Below are 24443 nucleotides of genomic sequence, written 5' to 3'. Positions count from 1 at the left end.
GAAGATAAGCGGCAATAATGAGAAGATAATCACGAGTTTGCGCTTTCTACAGTTGACCCATGCGTGCGCGTTGTATACCTTCTCGAGCAGCTTAAATTATGATCGTCCACTCAGGGCCGTATATAACTTTCTCTGGATTATTATGTTTTTCTCTTTGCACCTGCTTTTCTGGCTCTTTCGTTTCGCGTTGAGGCGTACTTGCGCTGTACTTGCGCTGACTTTGCGCAGGCCTTTCCCACTGCAATGTTCGCGCTTCGATGGTTACAGTTGAAAGATAGCATCTAAGGAATTCGTCGAACGCCGTTTAGCCTGTTGCGTGGACATCCTCGTTTGTCGCATTTTATGAGCACATTATTACTTATCGAGCATTCCACAGTTTACGGCGCTGATATAGCGGGGCTATGAAGCTATCGTCATTATCGACTGTCACCTTGCGCAAGCCCACGATAACGAGAGTCTTTTTCTTTATTTCGTTTTTACGCACAGACAACCGATAGTGCTGTCTCACATAGTCGGGAATTTTATGTCGCCGGCACCCGTTTCGGATGTCGACAACCATGGTGGTGGGATTCAATGACGAGTGCCCCAGGCCTCTACAGCTGTTCTGAGTCATGTTGAGAAAGCCTGATATTCCTCTTTAGTGAACTCTGCTCCATTCCGACGAGTTTCCTTCTCACTCTTTTTTAAAATTCCAATAAGGATGCGTTGAGGCATAGTACGAAGAAACGATATAAGAACGGGTAGAGCCCCATATCATGTGGGAAATTCGACATAATTTTGGTGAGAGTCCTCTTGAGGCTACGGGAAGAAGCCAGGGGGCCGGTCACAGCACAGGCCATACCCTCTGACCAAGAGCTCTCAGATATGCATTGGGCTTGGGCAAGTCCGCGGCATGTGTGGTACATAAAATCGTCTTGTGTCAGTGTCGTAAAGCTGGAGTAGACGGCGTCAACCTCGATGGAGTCCTTCCCACTTGCACGTGACAGCAAAGGTGAGTACGATCCTCGCGCGAATACTCCTCAGTGGAAGTGCCTCTTCCCTGTGAGGTTCTGGGGGAGGGAGAGGGCAACCGGGGCGATAAGAGCACGTGTGCCGTGTCGAAGGCAATTCTTGTGAGCTCGGAGAAGGAACAGGGAGTCAAGTGCAGGAGTCTGCGGTGTATGCGGGCTCACCATGTTATCACGTGCTTTCTTGTCTGTCATGTCGTCCAGCCTTTGGGTGCAAATGTTTCAGCTACCGTTACCACGTTTATCCTTATAACTTTTGTTTCTTCAATGCAGTCCCCAGAAAAAAACACTCTACATGTCCAGACCCATGAATTTGGTCCTGGGTAAGCGACGTACAAACGGTCGCACCATCGTCGTGCTTCCATTATTCCCATGCATGTGGTCGTCGTTGTTAACGGGCCAGCTATTGCTGGTTTACGTGGCACTTGTGCCAATTATTTCAGCAGCCCTGTGCGACTTCCTGTGGTGAAGCGAGAGCTCGTAAGCTATATCCAACACAGCTCCTAATCCGAGACTCTACGGGGGTCTTGGGTGGTTGTGCCACGTTTGGTCCAAAAGTTCCTGGACGTGCCACATGAGGGCCTAGTATGATTCTTCTAGTGCTTCGTGGGGTAAGGTGAATCATTCCAGAAAGGATTGCACTTCGTATGATGAATGTAGTGACTTTCTTGTGCGTGCGGTGCGAGCTAGAAGGTATGCGCGAAGGTACAGTATTCTGCGCAGTGAAGGCAACGGGCTATCAAACGGACACCGCATGGCCATTGACATTGTTGTATAGGTTATGGGACATCTCGAACCTTTACGATGGCAGAGCACGGGCTCTCGAAGCTAAGTTTCATACTATGGGAAATTGAGAATAGGCGGCGCTTTCACAAAGAGAGACAGCGATGCCACTTAAGGGCACGTGTATTCGTGTGATCCCCCTCCTGACTGACCTGTCGCCAGCTGTAATTTCTACTCCAATGCCACAATATAACGAAACTGAGTATCGATCATGCGATTTCGCAACGTCAGGCGTTAATACAAGAAAGAAAAGTAGAACAATATCCCAGCAGGAGGTACGACTGAAAGTCTCCGCGTCACGTTTAAAAATATGAAAACCTAAAACGCGCTCCATTCACACTATACAGTGCGGTGCTATCGCACGCGGGTCCGGAGGGATACAAGGACGTTGAACAAACAAAGAGCGATGAGCATCGCGCCGAGCGCGGAGGCGCGGTCGCCCCGCGAATAGCGTGGCGCCATTCCACGTCCGGCATCCGTTCGCCACACGCAATCTCCACGCCCGACTCCCACCGGTAGCGCGGCCTTTCGAAACAGAAGCATCGGCGGCTCCAAGGAAGGCCCGCACACGAACCACGCGCGCTCCCGATTATCGCTTGTGCAAACAAGACGCCGGGAGACACCGACTTGCCGACTTAGCCATGCACGCCGCGTGCGACGGAGGGGGTGCCCGCACGTGCGTACACCCATGCTATATACATGCCGGATCGACCGGAGAGAGAAAACAAGCCTTGTCGGGCTGCAGGTCATCAAAGTTGGCCCGCCAGCCAGCCGCATGGGCGCCCGCTCCGACATACCTCCAGCCGAGAGGTACAACAGCCGTGATCGATGGCGTGGACGAGGAAGAGAGCTCGGTTGCGGTGTGGGCATTCGAGTCGCCCCCCCCCCCCCCACCCCCATCGCTGCTCCATCGCTTCTTCTTCGGCAGGGGAAAAAGGCATGACGACGGAGTATCGTTTCGGCGCGCGCTTAATTGGTTCGGCCGCCCATCTGACGGATCCTAGGAAGGGTGTGTCCCGACGGCCACCGCCACATTGGTTCCGCGAGCGCCTCCGCGCGTGGGACGTCCGATTCGGGCCCGTTCTGGCGACCGGCAGCGCCGGGCGGCGTACAGAAGAGCGAGACCACCGGGAGAATTTATGTCCGCGCTGGGGCCGCTTATCGGGCTACCGCGCGCCGTCTTGGGGCGTGCTCGAGAAACTACGGATGTAGAATACATATACCTACGCGTGTAATGCCCAAGAATGTACGCGGCCGGGGCTTGTCTTGGGAGTCCGTTTCGTGTAACGTTCTCCCTGCTAAGCCGCGCGGTGATAGGGCATGGGGCAGGGTTTGCGAGCGCAGATAAAAAGAGCGCGGTTGATTTCGATGCTTCGCGTGGAGCTTGGTGCCCGCGGTTTGTTCGGGACATCTATTTCGGGTCTTTCGAAGAGATTTTCTCCGATTATCCTGTCGCTAAATGACGGCCGATTCTGGCTTACTGACTTCAAATAAATGAAACGGACTCTCCCCTTTTATTTCTTTTTTGACCTTCCGCTCCGGTCAGGAAAGTCGGCTCGTTCAACCGTACGATGTATTTCGACATGGCTGTGGTGTCTCCCTGGCACATAAGGAGTTACCTGTTATTTCCTTTCCTTGAAATGTGGTTGTGGTGTAGTTTGTCCGGGTTGTTAGGCTAACGTCAGAATTCTTTCAAGATTAAATTAAACGACGACAGAGATGCCGCGATGCCGTGGAGTGATGACCGAAGTTGGAGATCGCAATTATGTGCGGCGAATCGAGACTTCGGGTGATGTTTTTGCGATCAAGATCCAGTAAAAAAAATAAATAAATAATAATAATAATAATAAAGGCAAGAAAAACGAAAGATAAGTGATGATAATCAACAAAGGAAAACTTAAAAGTTGTCCGTGCGGGGCATGTGGCTCTTGCCAAGAGTGAGACAATGGAGTGGTGGAAATTTGGTCGTCTCAATTGGTACATGACACTCGAGGATTCTAGGGCAACGACAGCAGAAGGACGAAATGCAACCTTAGGAAATTTATGTAGTGGTTTTCCCATCTTTTGTAGTTGTGTTTACCCTGCACTACAAACACCGAAGAAGCTACACCAATTCACCCACACTGGCAATGACAAAACCGGCCTGAAGAATCCATATAACGTAGGTTACAGTGTGTAAAACATTGCACCTTCTATGGTTCTCATATTCGAGCAGCAGCAGGGCCTATAACCGACAACGGTGACTCAGCACGACTGCATTCCGATGGGGGTGACATGCGAAAATCTTCGTGTATTAACATCTAAGCGCATATTCAAGAACCATGCCTAATTTTTGCTTGAAAACAAGCTTTCATAATAATTACAAAGTGGACATATCACGTCTGTTTATGTCACATCGGTAAAAAAAAACTAGGAACAGATCACGATAGAAAAAAGAAAGCAAATAGTTAACATGAATTCGCATCCCTTCGCTTCGGCGTGCCGCACAACTTCACGTGCTTTGCCGCTTTGAGACGTTAAACCCGAGGAATACACCACTGTGTTTGCTTGCCCATCGTCAGTGTCACGTCCGTGGATGGCACAGGAGTATTGCAGGAAAGCGTGCTGAATCGCGACACCAAGCAACACACAAGCTGTTTTAAAAATATTGCGATGACTCGCCAGGCGACCACATTTTAAGCGATATGTTTAAGTGACACGTCCTAAAGGCAACTTGGTCGGGTGCAGTAGATATCGCACGTAAACAAACAACTGAGTAAATTGAGTGACAACCTATAAGGGGAGGGTTGGGGGAAACAATAAACAAATAGTTGAGTCAAAGTAAAGGGGAAGCCAGAAGCGCTCACGCAAAACCACCGTGCAAAACTACCCTAGGGGATCCAGATGAGTCAGGCAACAACGACAAGTCGGCAAGCATAACGACAGACCTAAACAACTTCGGGCTTGCAAGGCGAAAACTTGGGAAACCCGAGAATGGCGAGTGCCGATGAATGCCTTTTTGCCACCGAATAGTATCACACAAAGTTTTTTGCAAATATGCGCACGAGTAGCAGTTCACGAAATACCGTAAGTATACCAGAGACGTGGACGACAGGAGCAGCTCCGACAGCCACAACCTGAGGCAAAACATTGTTCTACCACAAAGAACTAGGAGTTATTCTTCTGTCTCGTGATGTTCACGTCATTATAAGCAGAAAGAAGCCACCATGCATATTAGTGATTGCGTTAGTCCCAACGTCTGTACGGCAGGACCCAAGTAGCACGCGGTTTGGCATCAAAATAACAGCTTCCTTTTTTTTTTCAGTGCCCTTACTGAAGTCAACGTCACAATACAGCATAGGATGTAGCGATATGTAATACGTTTACCCATCAGCTCCCGTAATCCTCACAAGTATACCGGGTGTCTTTCTTTCTTTAAAAGGTCCAAAATTATTTAAAAAGATGCCTGTGGTAGATGGCACAACTATAACCCTTGATCTAGATTACTTGATGAGGCGGCCATTACTTCTACGAGAAATCAAAATGTCTAATTAAATAATTAACATAATTACCCAAACGTTTTATTTAATTATTTTACGGCACGGCATATCCACTTGGAACGAATTTTTTGGACAGCACCAGTTCCAAGATATTCATTTTCAATGTGTCCGCCGAAATGCATTGGTGTTCCAGTTTGTGTTATGCTTCAACGCGTAAAGCAGTGGCTTCTTAAAAAAGTAACTGGAAAGCCAATGCATTTCGCCGGACACTTTGAAAATTAATATCCCCAAACTGGTGCAGCCTTGAGAATCCATTCCAAGTGGATACGCCTTGCGAACTCACCAGCTGTACTTCACTGGCTTAAATATGTGCCACAATGTAAGGATTTAAATAATTAATTAGCCTATTTGTGGTAATTATCTAATCACGTCTTTTGTTTTCTCGTACAACTAAAGCTCACCTTATCGAGTAATTGAGACCAAGGATTAGAATTGTCTTATCTGACACAGCCAGGCGTACAAAACACGGACAGCAGAAGAACGAGAAGGACAACTGTGACGGCGTTCGCGTTGTCTTTCTTTTTTCGTCTCGAGTATACGTGTTGTGCATGCCTGCCCTGCCATACTATGTACACGAACGTGCTAAAACTTTCTCATAGCACAGTTCTACGCCTTATGAACGGCAAGTTACTCCGCATTCTCCCAGCCCCTTCACCTGCACCATCCCCGAGCCCTCAGCATACGGCCTCACCTCATCGCCTCTTGCACGAGTGGTGTTTACGGTCCGCCTTTCTCCCACCCTTAATCTCTAATAAATTTGGCCGCCAGCGGTACGTTCAAACGCCGGCCGGTTTCAGCCACATACTTCAGTGTGGTCCTCGGTGAAAGGGGGGTATGAAACAGAGAATTATCCGACTGTATACTGCCGGAAGGTTGTCGTACTGCTTGCAGGTATACCAGTAAGCAGTAGACGTTCTCATGGCGGTACCGGATCTGCTTCATTTTCCTTTCTATTCACGTCGTGGTGTCCGTTCAACTCGTTCCTTTCCTGGAAGGCAGACAACCCCGGTCACCTCTTGTCGACCTCTGAGGCTTTCTTTACCTCAGTTCCCTCGCTTTCCTTTATTTTTGCGTGTGTGTGTGTTTGTTTGCTTTCTAAATCTACCACGATATGCGTTGGGTTGCCAACAGCGACGCATAGTGCGAGTGTGGTCCAGCTGACGATGACACTGGACAGGTCACACCATATCCTATTCCATTTGGACGCACTCAAACATATAGAGGCGAAGAAAAAAATTGCCTCTGGCCAGTTTATGAAGCTGAATAGGCAACAAGTCGCAGCTCCAAAGCTGCGCGGCCACAGAGAAGCAGTATTTCCGGATGGATATCAGTTCTCTACGTGCGGCGTATAAAAGTCAGAAGCATTAGCATTTTTGCGGAATACTTCTCAAAGAGGAAATCCGTGCCCTTCACCAGCTTTAAACATCAAAAAAGAAAAATATATATACAAGCTACGCAGTAATACATATTCACCGCTGTCCCTTAGGCGGATGCGGGATGGCGCTTCACAGATCCGCGTCTCAGGGATCGACGTTCGGAGATTGCAATCAACTCGGCGGCCATTTGTCCGTTGAGTGAGCCACGGATTCAACGGGGCTTCTTTTTTTTTTTTTCGCCTGTTCCATGCTGTCGCCAAAAATACCTTCCGCAAAGATCGACGAGACAAACAATCACTTTACTGCCTACGCGTCACCGATATACCGATATAGGATAAAGGAAGCAGGCGCGTGCTAGGAGGCATTTATGCCGCGGCCCATTCACTGGCGAGTGATGGAAGGCTCCAGTTTAGCGTCGTCTTTATAGGAGCCCGACAGCAGGGGCGGAGAAAGAGACGACGTCGAGCGAAATGCACGGATCGGCCTGACGTCGTCGACGGGGTGGCTGAGGCAACCGCGTCGCGTATAGAGGGACTCCAACTGCAGGCAGCACACAGCGCACTGGATCATTCCTAAGCGGAATACGTATTACGGCCGATTCTCACGCGCGTACGACGAAGGAGGAGGACGATGCGAAAGCCGCATGTATATGGCCCTGGCTTTACGACCTATCCGTATGCGGTTAAGGCCCGACGTTTTTCTGTCCCCCACGCAGAATGCGGTTGGCCGGCGTGCGCTATGTGCGTGTGTGTGGGAAGCAAGAGTTCGGCCGAAAGGTCCGGTCCGACGTGCGGCTTCGCGTGGCCGTAGGATTCTGTGCGCCTGCACCGGGCACAAAGGGTAAGAAGAAGGCCTTCGAGAAAGTATGACAAACATAATCCTATGCAAAAAAAGAGAAAAGAACAGAAAGTTCAAGGAGCAAGCGACGAGCAGAGTAGTCGCACTTCAAAGCGGCGAGAAAGAGGGGGTGGGGGGGGGGAGGAGGGTATCCGCGGTGAAAGAAGCGATGATAAAGAACAAGGGTGCACACAAAGGCGCAACACTGCCTCCCGCGGCAGTTTGGCGCGGCTATCGCATCGCCGCGGCATGCGACCCTGGCCGACCTCACAATGGGGCCCACGGGCGGCAAGCAGTCGACGCCCATGGGAGAGAGAATTTGTGCCCGGGATAATAATAAAAGGGTGAGGGAGCCGACGGGAGACGCTGAAATGTCCCCCTTGTTTTCGGCGCCGCCGCCGCTGCTGCCACGGCGTGGAACCCGAGGTCAACATCTCTGCAGCGTCCACGAATGGCGGGGCACCAGCGAAACGCCTGCAGGAGCAGCAGCTGCTGCCGCTGATGCGCTCAGTGCATTCTGCACTAGCTCCAGGAAGAAGAGGACACCATAGGACCCGGTGTCTTTCGGAGAGACATCGAACTTCCGCGTAACGGTAGTACGGGAAAGGGGGCGCTGAATGGTCTCCATGGGAAACGCAGACTATGGACTCAGATCACTCAGGTCTGCGATGAGGCAATATGCATGTTTTTTTTTTTATCATCGTCAGCAGCAGCAGCAGCTGCTGCCTATTTACGTCCACTGCGGGACGAAGGCCTCTTCCCTGCGATCTCCAATTACCCCTGTCCTGCGCCAACAGATTCGAACATGCGCCTGCAAATTTCCTGATTTTCTCACCTCACCTAGTTCTCTACCATCCTCGACTGCGTATCCCTTCTCTTGGCACCCATTCTGTAACTCTAGTGGTCTACCTGAAGTCCATCCTACACATTACATGGCCTGCCCAGCTCCATCTTTCTCTATTAATGCCAATTAGAATATCGGCTATCCCTGTTTGCTTTCTGATCCGAACATCTTTCTTCCCATCTCTTAACATTACGCCTATTCCAGACGGTGACATCATCTTAACTTTGAACGAATGACCATGCGACTCATGCCAATCATGAACCGAAGAACTTCAATTGAAACAACCCACACTAAGCAAAGTCGTTTCTGAAAAGAAGGAACAAAAAACAAAGTGGTACAGTGAATGACCGACTTTGCTATAGTTGCCCTACTGTTTAAGCACAGCTTTTTTTCCCCTGGACCAACGTCAGCATTCCAAAGATAAATGGCACTCGCATCCCATATTGGGCACCTTCGGAAGTGGGGAAGCGCGTCTGTGTCAAACCTACACCGGGTCAAACAGCGTCAGCTAACAGTGCAGGCCAGAGACACATATACTGGGCCAGGCTACACAGACATATGCACGAAAGGCCGCGTTCGCCCCACACGTAATCCAACTGTCGCGCCCAAGCCAGCCTCGTTCGTATACACACGTTCGACTCGATTCACGTAAAGGTGAACTGGAAGAGCACTGCGGAGCTCACCTTTCTTCCGGCCCGGTTGTTGTGCAGGTTCATGAGGGCCCGCTCGTCGGTCTCCACCTCCCGCGAGTCGAGGAACCTGCGCGCCAGGCGCATGCCGCGCTTGACGTGTGCGCTGCACCCGCCCCACTTCCAGCTCGGGTCTCCGGCCGACAGCGTGGACATCGACAGCAGCTCGTCGGCGGTCAGGCCGGCGCGCCCGGTACCGTCGGCTCCTCCGGGCTGAGGCGTCGACCACGAGTCCCGCACGAACTGGGCTCCGCGGGCACTGCGCCGGCGAGGCAGCGGCGAAACAAAGCATGCGATCGCCACGAGAATTCTGGCTATGCGAAACGTTCGACCGCGTTGCGAAACGTGCTAAAACAAAAATGACGTAACGTTTCACACGGACACGTGTCAGAGGTTATACCGTGTTTCACGAACATGTTAATTAGCGTATCTAACCAAGGTTAGAGGTTAACGCGTTTTACGTGTGCAACGTGGTAACACGAGAAACGCGCTACCGCCTTTCGCAAGGACACTTGCTGAGAGAGGGGTTACCATGTTTATTAGCAAACGTGTTGCGAAATTTCGCAAAGGTTAGAGGTTACCATGTCGCACAAACTTGTTGGCATGTGAAATATGGTGACACGATCATTTGTAAAACGTGTTACCATGTTTCGCAAAAAGACTCACGTTCGAGGTTACCGTGTTTCACAAACATGTCGTCTTTCAAAAAGGTCCATGTTGCATCATGTTGTCCATGCTGACCAGGTTGCACAAACATGTGAACATGTGTAATATCAGAAAGGCACATGTTCGTGCTGCATGGTGAAACATGACAACCTCTAACATTTTGCAATCTCAAAGCATGGAGCACGTAACCAAAAACGCGGAGCAAAGGGTACAGACGCAATACCCACACATACTCTGCGTTCCGGTCTATTTTGAGCTGCCATTTTTTGTAACGGGTTTCACAAATCTATAAACCAACTAGGCAGCCTAACAGCATTACTTACCGTTGATTCTGCTTCTGCCCTGCGTGCACCTAATGTCTGATCACAGTTGTAAGGTAGCGCTTACAAAAATGGATTCCGCTTCGTATAAATGCTATCCACAGGTTGCATAATGAGTGGTTGAAAGCTTAGCGCCCCCATGCCGCCGGTTTCCTGTGTTTCCTTACTTCGTTTATCCGTTATGAGTTGCAGCTAATGTCAAGATAAGGCAACGCGTTCATAGAAAGGTGGCGAGTTAAAGTGAGGTAAAGCGAACAAGGTAACTTTAACTTGGAACGAAAGTTTCATCAAGGGGACTTTCTAGAACAACAGGGCGCTGACAACAAAAATATTTGTTGTAAGTAATGCCTAGTCATTTATCTATTACTGGTGATACGGAAAATCCCTGTGGCGTAAAGGCGTTGCATACTTGCCTAGGCGGTGGTAAATGTAGCAGAGAGAAAAATTGAGATTGAGTACTGAGTCTACGCATGTTGAGTGGAGGGCCTGCGGTAGACGCACGCTGGAACATCAAAAGGATAGTCTCACGGGTAACCTCTCGTTAGATGGCTCAAAAAGAACGCTTGTCAGTGCTTAAGCTGTCCTTAGCAGACTTAACAACGCTTTCTTTTTTTCTTCGTCGCTATCGAGAGTACATCTAAGGTTTTTGGCGTAGTAGTTCTGCGGAAAACTGCAAGGGGGAGAAAATAATTAATAAAGGGAAAAGACATCTATCCAAACGTAGCTAAGTGCTACTAAGGAAACCCATACGGCTTCCTCGAGACAAAAGCTTCGAAGTTGAAGAAAAATTCATCCTGGTCCACGACGAATTTTTCTTCAACTGCGAAGCTTTTCTTTCGAGGGACCCGTATGGGTTTCCTTTGTAGCACTTAGCTATACGTTTGGGTGGATGTCTCATTTCCCTTTATTACTATAAGGTTTTTCTTTGAAATGCTGTGCATATTACACATACCTCGAGTCTAATGTTAGAGTGATTTTCAAAGCACTCTTGCAATGCTGTATTCGAAAACAGTAAGCCGACCTGCGCATTGAAGGTGCCAAAGTAATGCATGCACAGTTAAGTTTCTGCTTAGTGTACCAGTCATTCAAGCTTATACGAGGCGTCACGCGCAGCTGTCAAGCGGCGTCATGCTTCTCCGAAATGTTGCGTCTGTTGACCAGCGTATTGGGCAGCGTTTTGCGTAGGAAAGTCAGTGAACGGTCTGGGTTTGCAGCAAAGTTGACGTAATCTCCCAAATTTGGGAGTAAAGATTAGTAAACGCTATTTGCCTGAGTAAAATAAGAGGAAAGAAATCTCATGTTCTGACCTGAGCTTGCAGTTCGGAATGAGAATCTCGGTCCCTTAAATGCGAGATAGAGCCTATTTAGCTCAAGAATTTCCAGTATACGCTCTTTTTAGATATGTCTAGATTCATTGATCGTGTGACCACAGCTGCTGTTGTGCCTTCTTGCGAGTTTCTGGGGCTGCCAAACTGTAGATAGTAATGGTGAGTGTTCTCACCTGCCTTGAGCTCGCAAGACCTGGGTCATCACTAATATTGGACCCAGTGACTCGGCAGTTGTTCGTAAGGAACGCATCATTGCCAGTGAATAAAAGACGGCAATGCAAGTGGGCAAGTGTCCCTGCATTCTCTGCCAAGCTATATCGTGCTGCGATATCTTTCATTCTCACAAAAGTTTATTGTTTTGTCAGTCGACTCTGAGCTGGTCGAAGGAAAGCTTTCGTGTGCTACTTGGGCGTTCACTTCCGCAACCGCGAGAAGTGCGTACAATTGACAGAGCAACAAGATGCGTCAGATGGCCAAGCGGTCGCATCATAAATCATTACAATCGTGGAGCGCTGTATATACGTATCGAGAACGCACACACACAAAAGTATGGTTTCTCCGATAGGTGCTACATGCGAACGAACATTTAGTATTCTCCAGCAATTATCGATGCATCGCGCGACAAGTTTTCCATTCAGCTACAATAGAGTGTATATGTCCTCAAGCACAACCTTTTGACACTGCTGCTCTGCTTTTAGCCTCCCTATTCCGTATGGCAATGACAATGACAATGATGATTATTTGCATCAGTACATGACGCGAGGGCATGAACAGCTTGACAGCCCCTATTCACCAACAGCACCTGTTCGTCGCTGTTGCCGGCACGTAGCAGTCAACAGCACTGAATATCCCTGCTACATTTCCACGTTTATACAATGAATAATTCGATACAGTAAGATAGAGAGAGCAAGGACAGGAAAGGCAGGGAGGTCAACCAGACGAGCACCTGGTTTACTACCCTACGCTGGGGGGTGGGGAAAGGTGAATAGAAAGAATAAAAGAGGGGGAGAGCCAGCCCTGATTGCGTGTGGGAGGATGCACAGGGACACTATAAACGGTACCGTAAAGAATCCACGCGGCCTATGGCGCTCACTCACAAGGTGACCGGCTCGGCAGGCGGTGCCTCTACGACGGGGCTGATGAGCCGGTGCGCGTAGTGAGTGCGCAGCTGGGGCTCTTGGTGCGGCGTGCGGTCGCAGCCGCAGCGTGCCAGCTGGCCCCGGGTGCACGCCCTGGTCACCGCGTACGTGACTGCGGCCGAGCTTATGGCGTACACGAAAGCCGCTTCCCTGCTTCCTGCATACACCAGAACACACGCAATGTACACACACACAGAGCAGAGGAGCTGCTTGCTCGTAAACATTCCCGCAAGCGCTTGTCTCCCGTCCTATATACTGCTGTCCCGCACCTATTTCAGCGTCATGTTTCGGAGCGCAGTGTTTCAGCAATCATCCCCTTCCCCCCCACCCCAACCCGACTTCTTCGAAAAACATTCGCGCTACTGGTGCGGATGTTTGTGCAAATTAAAGTGTCGGGGCATGTATTATACCCGCGCAACGCTTTAATAATCGCGTTTGTCTGAGTACAACCGCGATCATACTTTGGAAGCATTTTTTTCATGTGATTTTCATCATTTCTTATCATCCGTCCCTCCGGGTGGACGATCCCGGCGATAGCGGAGGCCCAGCTTGATGTGAGCGAATGACAAAAGGCAAGGAAAATGCAAGATCACAATATCAGTCACAAACCACAGACCCCAATGAAGATAAAAGCAGCAAATGTTCCCAGGATTCACAAGTCTGGCCCATAGGGACCATACACGGGAAGCTTCCCGCGCTCCAATACATTACACTGCGAAAGTTTTAATCCCAGTTACTTCAGAGCACCAGAAATGGCCCACAGACAGTCCTTGGTGCTCGCTCGAAGGCGTAAAGACTTGTATTAAAGGGAGGCTTCAGGGTCAACAATTTCGTTCTCGTTTCTCTAGAAATCGAACAGCTGTTGCGCTGTTGGAAACATTAATCTGTTCATTTGTCCGCGTTAATTTTGAAAACTGTAACCACACGGTCACCAAGCTTCGAAGAGAGGGCATGCCAGATTATAGTTAACTTCTGAAAGGCTAGCAAAGATGGCATGAGGCGCAATTGCGTTTACTGATTTCAGTCAAAGGGAAGTGTTGGCAGAGAAGTGACGCCCTATTCGTCACACCAAACTCACACCTCTAGACATGTCACTTCACGCTCGTGTGGAGCATTGTTTGACGAATTCGGCACTTCAGCAATCGTAAATAAACACTCGCTAAATGTGCTTGCCTCCTCTACCTCTGTGTGTGAGTCTGTCGGTGCGTGTGTGCGTGCGTGCCTGTGTGTGTGTGCATTTTCGTTTTGCAGGGCACTTCCTTAGCGACTCATCACCAACTGGTATGGTTTTCATGTGTCCTAAAGGTTGCTGGGATAGCCACCCGTCTAGACTGAAGCAGCTCTCCAAGCATTCACGCGTTTCGATTCCTAACGTTACGACTCATCCTGAGTCACCCACGCTTCGGCTGACATGGACCGTCGGTAATTCATTGGCATGCCTATAGGCACCGGAACAGATGACCGTGTCACTTAAAATCACGGAAATCGCCGTCGCGCTCCACTACAGGAACGAGTCTTAGACGTTAACAAGCGCAGCGTTTGAACAGCTGCTTCACGGACAGTCTGAGCGACGTTTTATTCTCGTTGGGTGAGAGAGCACGGACGTTCACCCAACCGGTCGTGACCCATGTTGGAGCCCGCTGCACTCTTCTTCTGCAAGGCTCCCGCTCTCCACAGGCTCGGTGTATGCGCGGAAATCTCGCTTACTGCACTGTTGCTCGTAGAAGAAGAAAAAAAAGAAAGCCTTCTTTGCTCGAGGTCCATCAACGGTGGGACGTCGGCAGCGTTATTAGTGGGCGAAAAGAGAAGGAAGGGGGGCGCTCACCGGCCTATTTCTTCGCTCGACGGGACCCGGTGGAAATACGACCTGTCGGCCCGCGCGTAAGACGGGAAGGGCGCGCGCGCGCGTGTTTACATTCGCCCAAACGAGGTATTTATGCGCCTATAGTCGCGCAAGGAAAAAAAAAAGGAAGGAAAAGAAATATGGGAGGCAACGCAGGACTCGCTCCTCGCACGCTGCATACATGCGCCGCGGGCGCCTCCCACTCGAAGAAGGCTCGCGGCGTTCATCTTTTTCATCTGCGCCGCGACGCAATTGGTGTTCACGCATGGCCGCGTGGCGCTGCCGTACAGCGCGCGCGTCTTCCTCGGGCGTTGTATACGTTAGAGCTGCCGTATAGTAAGACAGCAAAGTGTGACCCACAGAGAGAGAGTGAGAAGGAGGGACACGCACATGCAAAGGTGCAAAGATCATACGCGCGTCGACGATGAAGAGGGCCGGACCGCGCGCGCGTGCCCTGGCGACGCCAACGCTAAACGCCGCGCCGGCGCCGCTTTCGCGTATGATCCCGCCTAAAAGGCCGCCCCACATTCGGCGTTCTCCCGGCGTTTGCTGGCGTTTCGTCACCCGGCGTCGCTCAGCGTCGACGCTGAGGGTGGCGCGCTCGAGAGGCACCAGCAGCTGCAGCGCTCACCGTCGCCGCCGAAAGCGACTCGATGAGCGCAGATCAGTAAGCGCTGCAGTCCGTGTGCCGCTCGCGTGGCTGTACGCTCTCCCTGGCACAATTCATGCGACGCGACGCCGAGAGACGCAACGCCAGCAAACGCCGGTAAAAACACTGAAGGCGGGACAACCTTAAGTGGTGCGTGCATTGTTCTGGAGCGCTTGCGGCGCTGCGAGGCCACGAAATGGAGAGGGGCTGCCGCATCCTATTCTCGACCCGTGGCTCTCTGCATTGCTTTGACCAATGTATGACGTAATTATACCCGCCATACCAAAAACTTCTTGCCCTTTTAAGGGTAGCGTATTTTTCACGTGGCTAATTGTTTCCCGGTCGTATGGTATAGGGTGACGTATTTTTCGCATACCTTAGTAACACCCTTACAATGAAAACTGTAAATTTACTTATACATTTACTTATACGAGATGCAGAAACGGTCGTGTAAGTACCGGGCTTTGGGTGCATGTTAAACACAGATGGTCAAAATTGTTCCAGAGTCCTCCACTATATGACGTGCCTCATAATAAGATCGTGGTTTTGGCAGGTAAAACTCCAGGACCTAAACTGGTTGCACAGACTGCTCGGCCAGTTTCGTGGTGTCACTATTCAGAACGCAATGGTTTTGTGTAATCTAAAGCACACTCGGCAAGTCTTGATAGCAAACGCGGCGCAATATTGCCGGTGAATTTCAAACGACTCTTACGAATCGCCGAAGAAGTTGATATCACACGTGTAATACCATCACCGATTTTATGGCTCACTGTTTTGTGCTCTTGCATGTTAATTACTTTGTGCTGTGAGGGTGCAGGCACGCACCAAAAAAAAAAAGACAGTCCTATTACAACATTAAAAAAAATCGTTCATAAGCATCAAAGGTAAATATTCGGCAGAGACATGCCTTGCTGCGAACAACAGGGTTATAAAATAAATACTCGTTGTCCTTAATTCATAAGCATGTATTCCGGATCCCATAAGAACTTTGCCATCTCCGTTCTTATAGATAGACGATTCCCAGAAATTTAGAAGGGTGGCAGAAAGGGCGATGGTTGCTAATTCATTTCCACGTACGTTGCTACGGGTGGTTTTGTGCCTTAATCTCTTACCATGGATGACGCCAGCTTAAGCTACGAAAACGGCCGGCGCCCTGTTTTCATTAGAGAGAGCGAGAGAGAGAGAGGGAGAGAGATAGAGAGAGAGAGAGAGCGTGAACTAGCAGTGACTGTGGCCCAGACGCGTGAACGCCCGAAATGCACGACAAGCACTCGCTGTGCTCGCACAGCAGATTTCGGTTTCAGTGAAACATAAAAAGAAAGAACCAAAGACTAAAGCCAGAAGGGTAGCCGGTTCCTTCGTGCAGTTCCCTGGCATGCGTGGGTGGTGCGTGTGGTTGTTATTCGAGACGCGATGCGCCCCCTACGGTCGGCCACGTTGTACAGCTTTTATATACATCGCGGGAGGCGGTGGCTTTGTCTGGGGGGCACGACCGTCCCTTGTTTTAGCACGAGCAGCGTCACGCCCGACGGTTTATCCGCCCACTATTTTGGAGTCTTCAAAAAAGTGACCGCGTCGCTGAGAAAGTTTCTGGACACGAAGAGCAAGCAGCCGCCGGCGCCGCCTGACCCCGACTTCACGACTGGCTGCCATACTTCATGTAACCTGAAGTTGAGCTTGTTGATACGGCTTCGTGATGCAAAAAACAGCGCGAGGAAATGGACAACGCGGAGAAGACGGGAAACAATGAGCTGTCATCCTGTCTGGTCCATCACGTATTTTTCATCCTTGTTCTTTTGTTTTTTGCTACAGAACTGTCATTCCATCATTACAGAAATGTTGCAGCCCTCACATGCCATCCGCACCCAATATATGATTTTGCAGATCAACCGGGCTTCTCAAGTAAATGGCCGCAGGACTTTCGACATGTTGCAGCTCAGAGACAGGGAGTAAGTATGCCTATACAGTCATGAAGGCCGCCTCACACACTCGAATCCTCAATATTCATCTCGTATCACTGTCCTCATTTAATCTGTACAATATTTAGCCTCTGAAAAGGGAATCTATGTACTACAATAAGAGCGCTACAAACAAACAAACAAAACGCAAAACATCTACACCTGCACTCCTCTACTGCGACACACACCTAGAAGGTTCCATCACAGCCTGCAAGAAGGACAGATATTGAAAGAGCACATTACCGGGTCATACATGTTGAAGGAACCTACATCGGCGTTAGACTGAAACCATTGTTCAAATCGTCCACTGCAGTAGCACAAAGACGGTGATCCCGCTTTCCGGGGACCGAAGGCGTCCCGCTCCCCTGATGATGATGATGATGATGATGATGATGATGATGATGATGATGATGATGATATGTGGGGTTTTATGGCGCAAGGGCCACTCATGGCCAAAGAGCGCCAAGCAATGTTTTAATGGAGTCAGTGACGCAAGTAATGATCAATGGCGTCGTGGTTGGCTATAACGATGGAACCTGGCTGTATAGGGGCCTTAAAACAATAGTAAAATTAATATATATCTATTAAAATTGTCCCCTGCTATTTGACGAGTTATATGGCAGACCCGGCGATGCTGCGCCGGTCCGGTATCGCTCTCTAACGTGATTAATTCGTTGAGCGAAATGAGCACGCTCGATTCGCCGATACAGACCGACAGTGAAGAGCTGTCCGAAGCCGGACTCGTAGGCGCCCGTGTCCGAGCAGTTCCAGCGTCGGTGACGGAACTGGCGGCGGCACTCGGCCAGTCCGAGCAGGGCGCCCTCTCCGACGGCCACCATGACGTCGGGGCGCGTGGCGCAGAACCGGCGTTGCGCCGCGGTTAGTCCGCGGATCCGCTGGCAGATGAGCGCCGGGGCCAACGCCGCGCTAAGCCTGCGCAGGGGTTTGAAAAGAAGTGCGTGAAGAATGGGTGTTGTCGGGGAAGAAAACGCTTCCGTGCACGAAAGTATCTCGCAGCTAATTGCGAGGGCCTAGGACGCGGCCCGAGCTCGAGGCATTCTGGGATGAGAACGCCTCTCCGAACGTTTATTGATGTTCTTGATCCCCAGTGAAATGGCGCAACTCGCTCTGGGAGATCGGCCATGAATAGGGCGGTGAAGGAACTGTTAGCCATATTTTTTAATAAATTAGGGTAAAATTTGAAAAAAAGTATCTTGCAAATAGGATTTAAGGTGTCTACTGTTACACGTATGAATTATCATTTATCTGAATAATTTGTGAATTTTGTGAACAGTACAAGTGTTTTGAAAAATTCTAACGTGCAATTCGTTTTGTCTCGCGCAGAAAGATGCATGCAGAGTGCTTCAGAAACGTTCCTTTGACTGTAACCCAGTACGGTAGCCCCAAAGAAAAGAGTTACAGGAAGAGTCAAATTCAAGCCAAGCGTTTGTAACGGTTCTTCTAAAAACCTTTTTCGTTGACTAACGAAACGGCGGGACGTCAAAACAGAAGTGTTTTAGAGATTCACTCTCATTGCAAAAAAGGGCACAAGGGCGATATAACCAGACCAGACCTGTGGAGCAAAAGTTCAGTGGATAAACATGCTTACTCTCTCTCTCTCTCTCACACACACACACACACACACACACACACACACACACACACACACACACACACACACACACACACACACACACACACACACACACACACACACACACAAACACAAACACACACACACACACACACGCACGCAGCTTAAATTTGTTGTTGTTGTTGGTGTTGTCTGGTAAATATGGCCCATGCCCCCGACGGCATGCCTTAACTCTGTAACGCTCAAACACAGTTACACATTAAGGAAAACTAGAACAACTTGCTCGCGTTAATATCTGGCTATGTAACAAAAAAAAGCACTTGTACAAAAGAAAATAGAGTGAAATGTTGTTTGAATAATCATTTAGTAAAGTATTTAATTAAATTGTAGGAGAGGGACAGATAATTAATTTATTAGAAAGGCAGAGAGGTCGGCCTGAGCTCTCAACCCATGCATGCTCTGGCTGGTTACTCTGCACAAGGGCAAAAGGAAAGGGAACAGAAAAGAGTGAATAAAGTTGATGACGAGGACAGGAAAAATGGATGTATATATACATTAACATAGTGCTTTCCTCAAATCCTTGTGTCTTCTCCGGTGGTCTTCAAGTAGTCCATAGCAGCCCTTCTGGCTTTTGGTGCTACTGTACGATCACAGATTGCAGATAAAATAGTACTTTCCGACAATGTTTGCCTGCCAGTGTCTGCTATCGCAGGAACCAGCGTCTTCCGCTGTGATGCGTAGTGAGGACAGTGGCAAAACAGATGTTGGAGAGTTCCAGGCACTTGGCAGGGTGCACAGTTCGGGCTGTCCGCACGGCCGATAAGATGTGTATAGCGGCGAGTGAAGGCGACGCCCTGGGGAATCCGACGAAGCATGCTTGCATGGCATCGCTTGACTTTAGGCGACAAGTCCTGCCAGAGTCTACGTCCCGCAGGCGCCCGTACCGATGGTCTGGTTGAGCCCAATGTGCTGTGCAACCTCGCATGAGCGCAGTCAACGGAGTTTACATCGCTTCGCGAGTGTGGAATTTTTATGTTGGCGGCTTTGGAGATAGCGGTTCTTGCTTCTGCATCAGCTAGCTCGTTGCCAGCCAAGCCACAGTGACCAGGTGCCCATTGGAAGGTAACTGAGTGTCCTTTCCTCTGAGCAAGATCAAATACTTGTAGGACGTGTAATGCTAGCATGTAATACTGGCATCTCCTCGAGGGAGAATCGATGGCTTGCAGCGCGGATTTTGTGTCAGAAAGTACATTAGTACTTCAGTACATGTACGTGGCGTCAGGTAGGAGACAAAACAGACAGCTTACCGTGTTGTAACAAGTTCTGCAGCTGTTGACGGCGATTTGTGGTTCAATTTGTATTGGCAGGTTGTGTCCAGCTGAGGGATCACAAAGGTGGCGGTAGAGGTGTATGATGTAACGGATCCGTCTGTGTATATGTGCACAGAGCCATCGTATAGCCCAGCCAAATGGACCAAAATTGGTTGTTAAGGCCAGTGGAAGGGATACGCGACTTCTTTGAAATCCTATAGGAATGTGAAGGCGCACCTGTGGTCTATGCAGTGTCCACGAGGCACTTCAAAGAGACTCTATATAGGTGCGAAGCCTGAGGAATGCCTGTGAGTAATGAGACGTCTTCAGTAGGTGTAGCTTAATTAGGCATTATGCTTCAATTGAAGACAACTTGTAGTGTGTCTGTAGAGCCAACAGTTGGCGGTGAACTCGAAGTGGCTCACATGACATGTAAACTTCACTTGGATAGGTCCGTGATTCCTCTATGGTGCCGAACGATGATGTACACCGTGGCAGGCCTAGGCATGCTCGCAGAGCTTGGGTCTGAAGTCTTTCCACCGAACGGAGACAAGTTGAACGTATATTGAAAAGCACAGGCTGTATCGTAAGTAGCCCACAGACAACACTTGATATATCTGCAAAAGACTTTGTTCAGAGGGGCCCAGTCTTAGTCCAGCTACAACATGAAGAACATGTATAAAACTAGATAATTTAATCCGCAGTGCACTGATGTGCTTCGACCAAGATAGGCTGTGATCAATGACGAGTCCTAAGCATCTATGTTATGGATTTGCTGAACTATCTACAACTTAAAACTCGCTGCAGTGTCCAGTCTTCGTCAACGCCCTAGGAACAACAGTCCATCTAAAAGAACCGACAGTGGTTCACATAACAGAGTCGCTCCAGAAGTGGAAAGACAGTGCGGCGAACCTGCCTTTATTTGTGAGATACAATGCGATGCTGCCGGCCAAGCCTGTTACTTTTACAACACCACTACGTGGTAATTGTAGGTCTTGCACATGAGCGTCACCGAGTACATTATACGCACGAATTGCTCGGGGCTAAGCACAAAAAGTACCGGCGATAGAGGGCAGCCCTTTGGGGGTACGCCACCGATAACGGGAAATTCTGCACTATCACGCCCATAAAAAAATGTACAATGTGAGAATTTCCAATAAGGGCGATGAAACTTGACGAAAAGCCAAAAGGTGTCAGTCGGCTAAATATGCAGCTATGTCCAGGGCGACCCAGTGCCTTCAAACAGTGGCATGGTGCTGCGTACTGCGCGCTATAATGATTGCTGGTGCCGTACCAACGATGCACACGTTGTAAGCCGCCATAGTAAAATGTCACTGAAACCATGCGTATATTCGGAGTTATATATTTGGGGACTAGGTTCATGGTGCTCATCTCCAAATGGAAAAAGTAGGTGCTTGTCAGCACCTTGTGTCATCCGCTTGCGAGACCACAATCTTTACTGGCAGTACATTGGTGTATGCTGACGGGACTTGGGTACAAACTTCGTTTCAAAGGAAAAACGGTAAGGCGGGTTATATATAAGGGTAACACTATAACGAGACGGCCTAGTTGGCTGAAGTAGTGAACAGATCTTGAAGCGCCCCGACACACAGACAGAGGGTTACAGATGACATCTGGTTACAGCGAAGCACTGTCCTGTTTGCTTTTCTGTGAAAGCGCTGTCTGCATCGCTTCTACAGAAAACTTGCTCTTTACCTGTGGGTCGGTGCGCTTCAAGATCTGTTCCATATTGCGGTAAAGACAGTAACACACCCGCACCCGACGACCAGGCCACCAGAATCGACCATTAGAGCCATGACAATAGTGTTCTTTACAATCACTTGAATGCTCAGGCTTTCCACGTGCTGAACGCAGTATACCTGAGAGAGGCTAGCTATAGAGGACACTGCGTCGTCAACGGTCCCAGGACCACTCCTCGCAGGGACGACAGCATGGAAGACCCGGGCATTGGTATGAGAAGGTGGACACGCCTGACACGTAACACGCAGCAGCGTCAACTGCAGGTCGCTGTCTCCAACCTCCTCCTTTTTTTAAAAGCGAAAGCTTTACTGGCCGCGAACTTGCGATTTCGCCGGGGCGGTACTCCGAGAAGGCAGATGACGTCACAACGCGCGCCTCGCCGCGGATATTTCTCTCTCTATCTCTCTCTCTCTCTCGCTTCCTTCTGCGCTAAGACGTAGCTAAGACGCAGTTAGAATCCCCAACAAGCACCACGTGACGACCATCTAGGAAATACACGTCCAGGTCACGAAAAAAAAAACAATTGGACTTAATGGCCTGCGCGGGCCTATATATGCACAAAATCCGTAACCTAAATGAAGATAGTACACAATCAAATACCAATATCCACCCTGTCCCATCATAAAAGACATGATGATCTCGCAAGAGAGCTCTGTTAAAAATAATAATACCAACTCCACTAGAGCATGATGTCGCGAAGGAGAAGAAAGAGACTAGGTTGAAAATGCGTTTGAAAGTAAGAACATGTCCAATGGTGAAAAAATTTGTTTCTTGCAAACACAGTATGCCACAATTTTTTGCGCGCACCACGCTGATAATTTCGGTTTGTTTAGAGGACTTCGGAACCCTTTGGCGTTTAATGAAATAATTTTAGGGTGTCAGGCATATTTAATTAGTAGTATCACCAAACTGACCTGGTCGTGTTGAAGTCGGCGCCCCGGGAGCAAGTCCAGGGGTTATGCAATGCACACGTCATTTCTTCGACCCTGCATGTCAAAGAAGGCCGAGGTTTTTTTGGGGGCCGCTGTAACTCGGCACGGCGATCCGGGCCGCCGTCCGAGCCAGAGGCTGACGCATGGGCACGCTTTACGCCTCACGGGGCCGCAATTTCTATGTCTAGTTCATCCAGGCTTGGCGAGAGTCCTACGCTGCTATCAACTCCGAGGCTGAAGGTGTTTCCTGATGAGGGTGATGTCGGTAGCGGTAGGGCCGCGGGATTTATTTCATCATCGCCGACAATTTCGGCAGCCGTACCCGCCGTGGTTGCTCAGTGGGTGTTAGGCTGCTGAGCACGAGGTCGCGGGATCGAATCCCGGCCACGGCGGCCGCATTTCGATGGGGGCGAAATGCGAAAAGGCCCGTGTACTTAGATTTAGGTGCACGTTAAAGAACCCCAGGTGGTCGAAATTTCCGGAGTCCTCCACTACGGTGTGCCTCATAATCAGAAAGTGGTTTTGGCATGTAAAACCCCATAATTCAATTTCGGCAGCCGGGGGCTCAATTCAGATGTAACGGTTGCGTCATTGTAGGCGATGCAATTGAGGCGGATGAAGCCACAGCAGATTTCGTGGGTGTATCGACTGTAGTAATCGCCGGGTCAGGTGTTTTATCTGTGTTTAAAACCTTGCTGCATGCGATCAGGAGGATTGATGGCAGCAGCGGGAGTGGAGGCGCTTTCGGCCACAGCATACGTGTCCTTCGCTGTTTGGAAGGCCAGCGAACATCGCGTGTTGCGATCCGCCACGTCAGGGTCTTCTTTTTCAGTAGAGGAGGCCGGCGAACATGGCGCGTTGGGAATTCCCGAGTTACATGCCTCTTGTTTTTTCATTTGTCGACGCTGGTTGATGCGGTGTGAGTTCAATTTCGTTGGTTACGGCGTCGCGCGCAGTTGCAACCGCAGTTGACGCCGGCGGTAAGGCGGTATAGGCTCCAGCAGCACCGTCCGAGTATGAAGGCCGCACAGAGCACGCGACCGTAGGGTGGCCATCCCCGCAACGCCGACAAGGACGGTCGCATCCATCGCTTTCGTGGCCATGGACACCACAACGGCCACAGAACGCTGTGGGGCACTGTGCACGGTAGTGGTCGCTGGAGCCGCACCGACGACACACGCGTTGCAAGCCGCGGTAGTCAAACGTAACACGATGACCAGAGACTCGCAGATAATTGGGGACCCGGGTTGTGGTACTCATTTCCATACGACCGAAGCGTGTGCTCGTGAGCACGCCACGTCGTCCACTCATAAGACCAGCGTTGACAGACAGAACCTAGCCGTATGATGGTATAGTCCTTGGACGAGGACTTCGTTCGGAACGAAGGACGGCAAAAAATTGGCAGTGGCTTAGCTCGGCGATGCCAGGATATACGTAGCGAAAGCTAAGGCATAGAATGGGTAGACTTGGTTAATCTTTATTGCAAGTACAGGTTAGTCTGGTTGTCTAGCTTTGTTGCGGCGTTTAGCCAGTCGTTCGGCGCGCTGTTCGTCTGTTTCCTGGGCGATTCGTTTCCACTTTATCTCGTTTCGATGTCGATTCCAGGACTCCTCCTGCTTATCAGAACTGTCGCCGTCCATACTGCCGCCTCAACTGTGGTCGCGGCGCATGCGAGCTCTCCTTTTCAATCCTCCGACATGTTATCAGGCATGCGACGCAGCTGGCGAAGCGAGCGGAGGCGAGCGCAACGACGAGGAGCGCGGTGTGGCGAGGAACGCGGTGTGACGTCATGTGCCTCCTCGGAGCACCGCCACGGCGAAATCGCAAGTTCGCGGCCAGTAAAGCTTTCGCTTTAAAAGAGGCAGGTT

General features: G+C 49.9%; 1 protein-coding gene across 5 annotated transcripts in view; it reads right to left on the bottom strand.

Annotated features, from left to right (window-relative positions):
• LOC139060039 (protein Wnt-2-like) overlaps window positions 1-24443 on the bottom strand; it is a 79542-nt gene that overhangs the window by 10131 nt on the left and 44968 nt on the right. For 4 of the 5 annotated variants that reach the window (XM_070538770.1, XM_070538769.1, XM_070538766.1 and 1 more), the window contains exons 2-4: window positions 17691-17911; window positions 12487-12685; window positions 9070-9334 (exon numbers count right to left, since the gene is read on the bottom strand). In XM_070538770.1, coding sequence (XP_070394871.1) covers window positions 9070-9334; window positions 12487-12685; window positions 17691-17817 — 591 coding nt within the window. In that variant the 5' untranslated portion in view covers window positions 17818-17911. Of the gene's footprint in view, window positions 1-9069; window positions 9335-12486; window positions 12686-17690; window positions 17912-22557; window positions 22635-24443 lie in introns of those variants that run through there. The other variant, XM_070538767.1, reaches the window with a different exon arrangement.

The sequence above is a fragment of the Dermacentor albipictus genome, chromosome 5 (genome assembly GCF_038994185.2).
Source record: "Dermacentor albipictus isolate Rhodes 1998 colony chromosome 5, USDA_Dalb.pri_finalv2, whole genome shotgun sequence".
NCBI lineage: Eukaryota > Metazoa > Arthropoda > Arachnida > Ixodida > Ixodidae > Dermacentor > Dermacentor albipictus.
The sequence above is the reverse complement of the archived record's forward strand: the minus strand, read 5'-3'. Positions and strand labels throughout refer to the sequence as shown.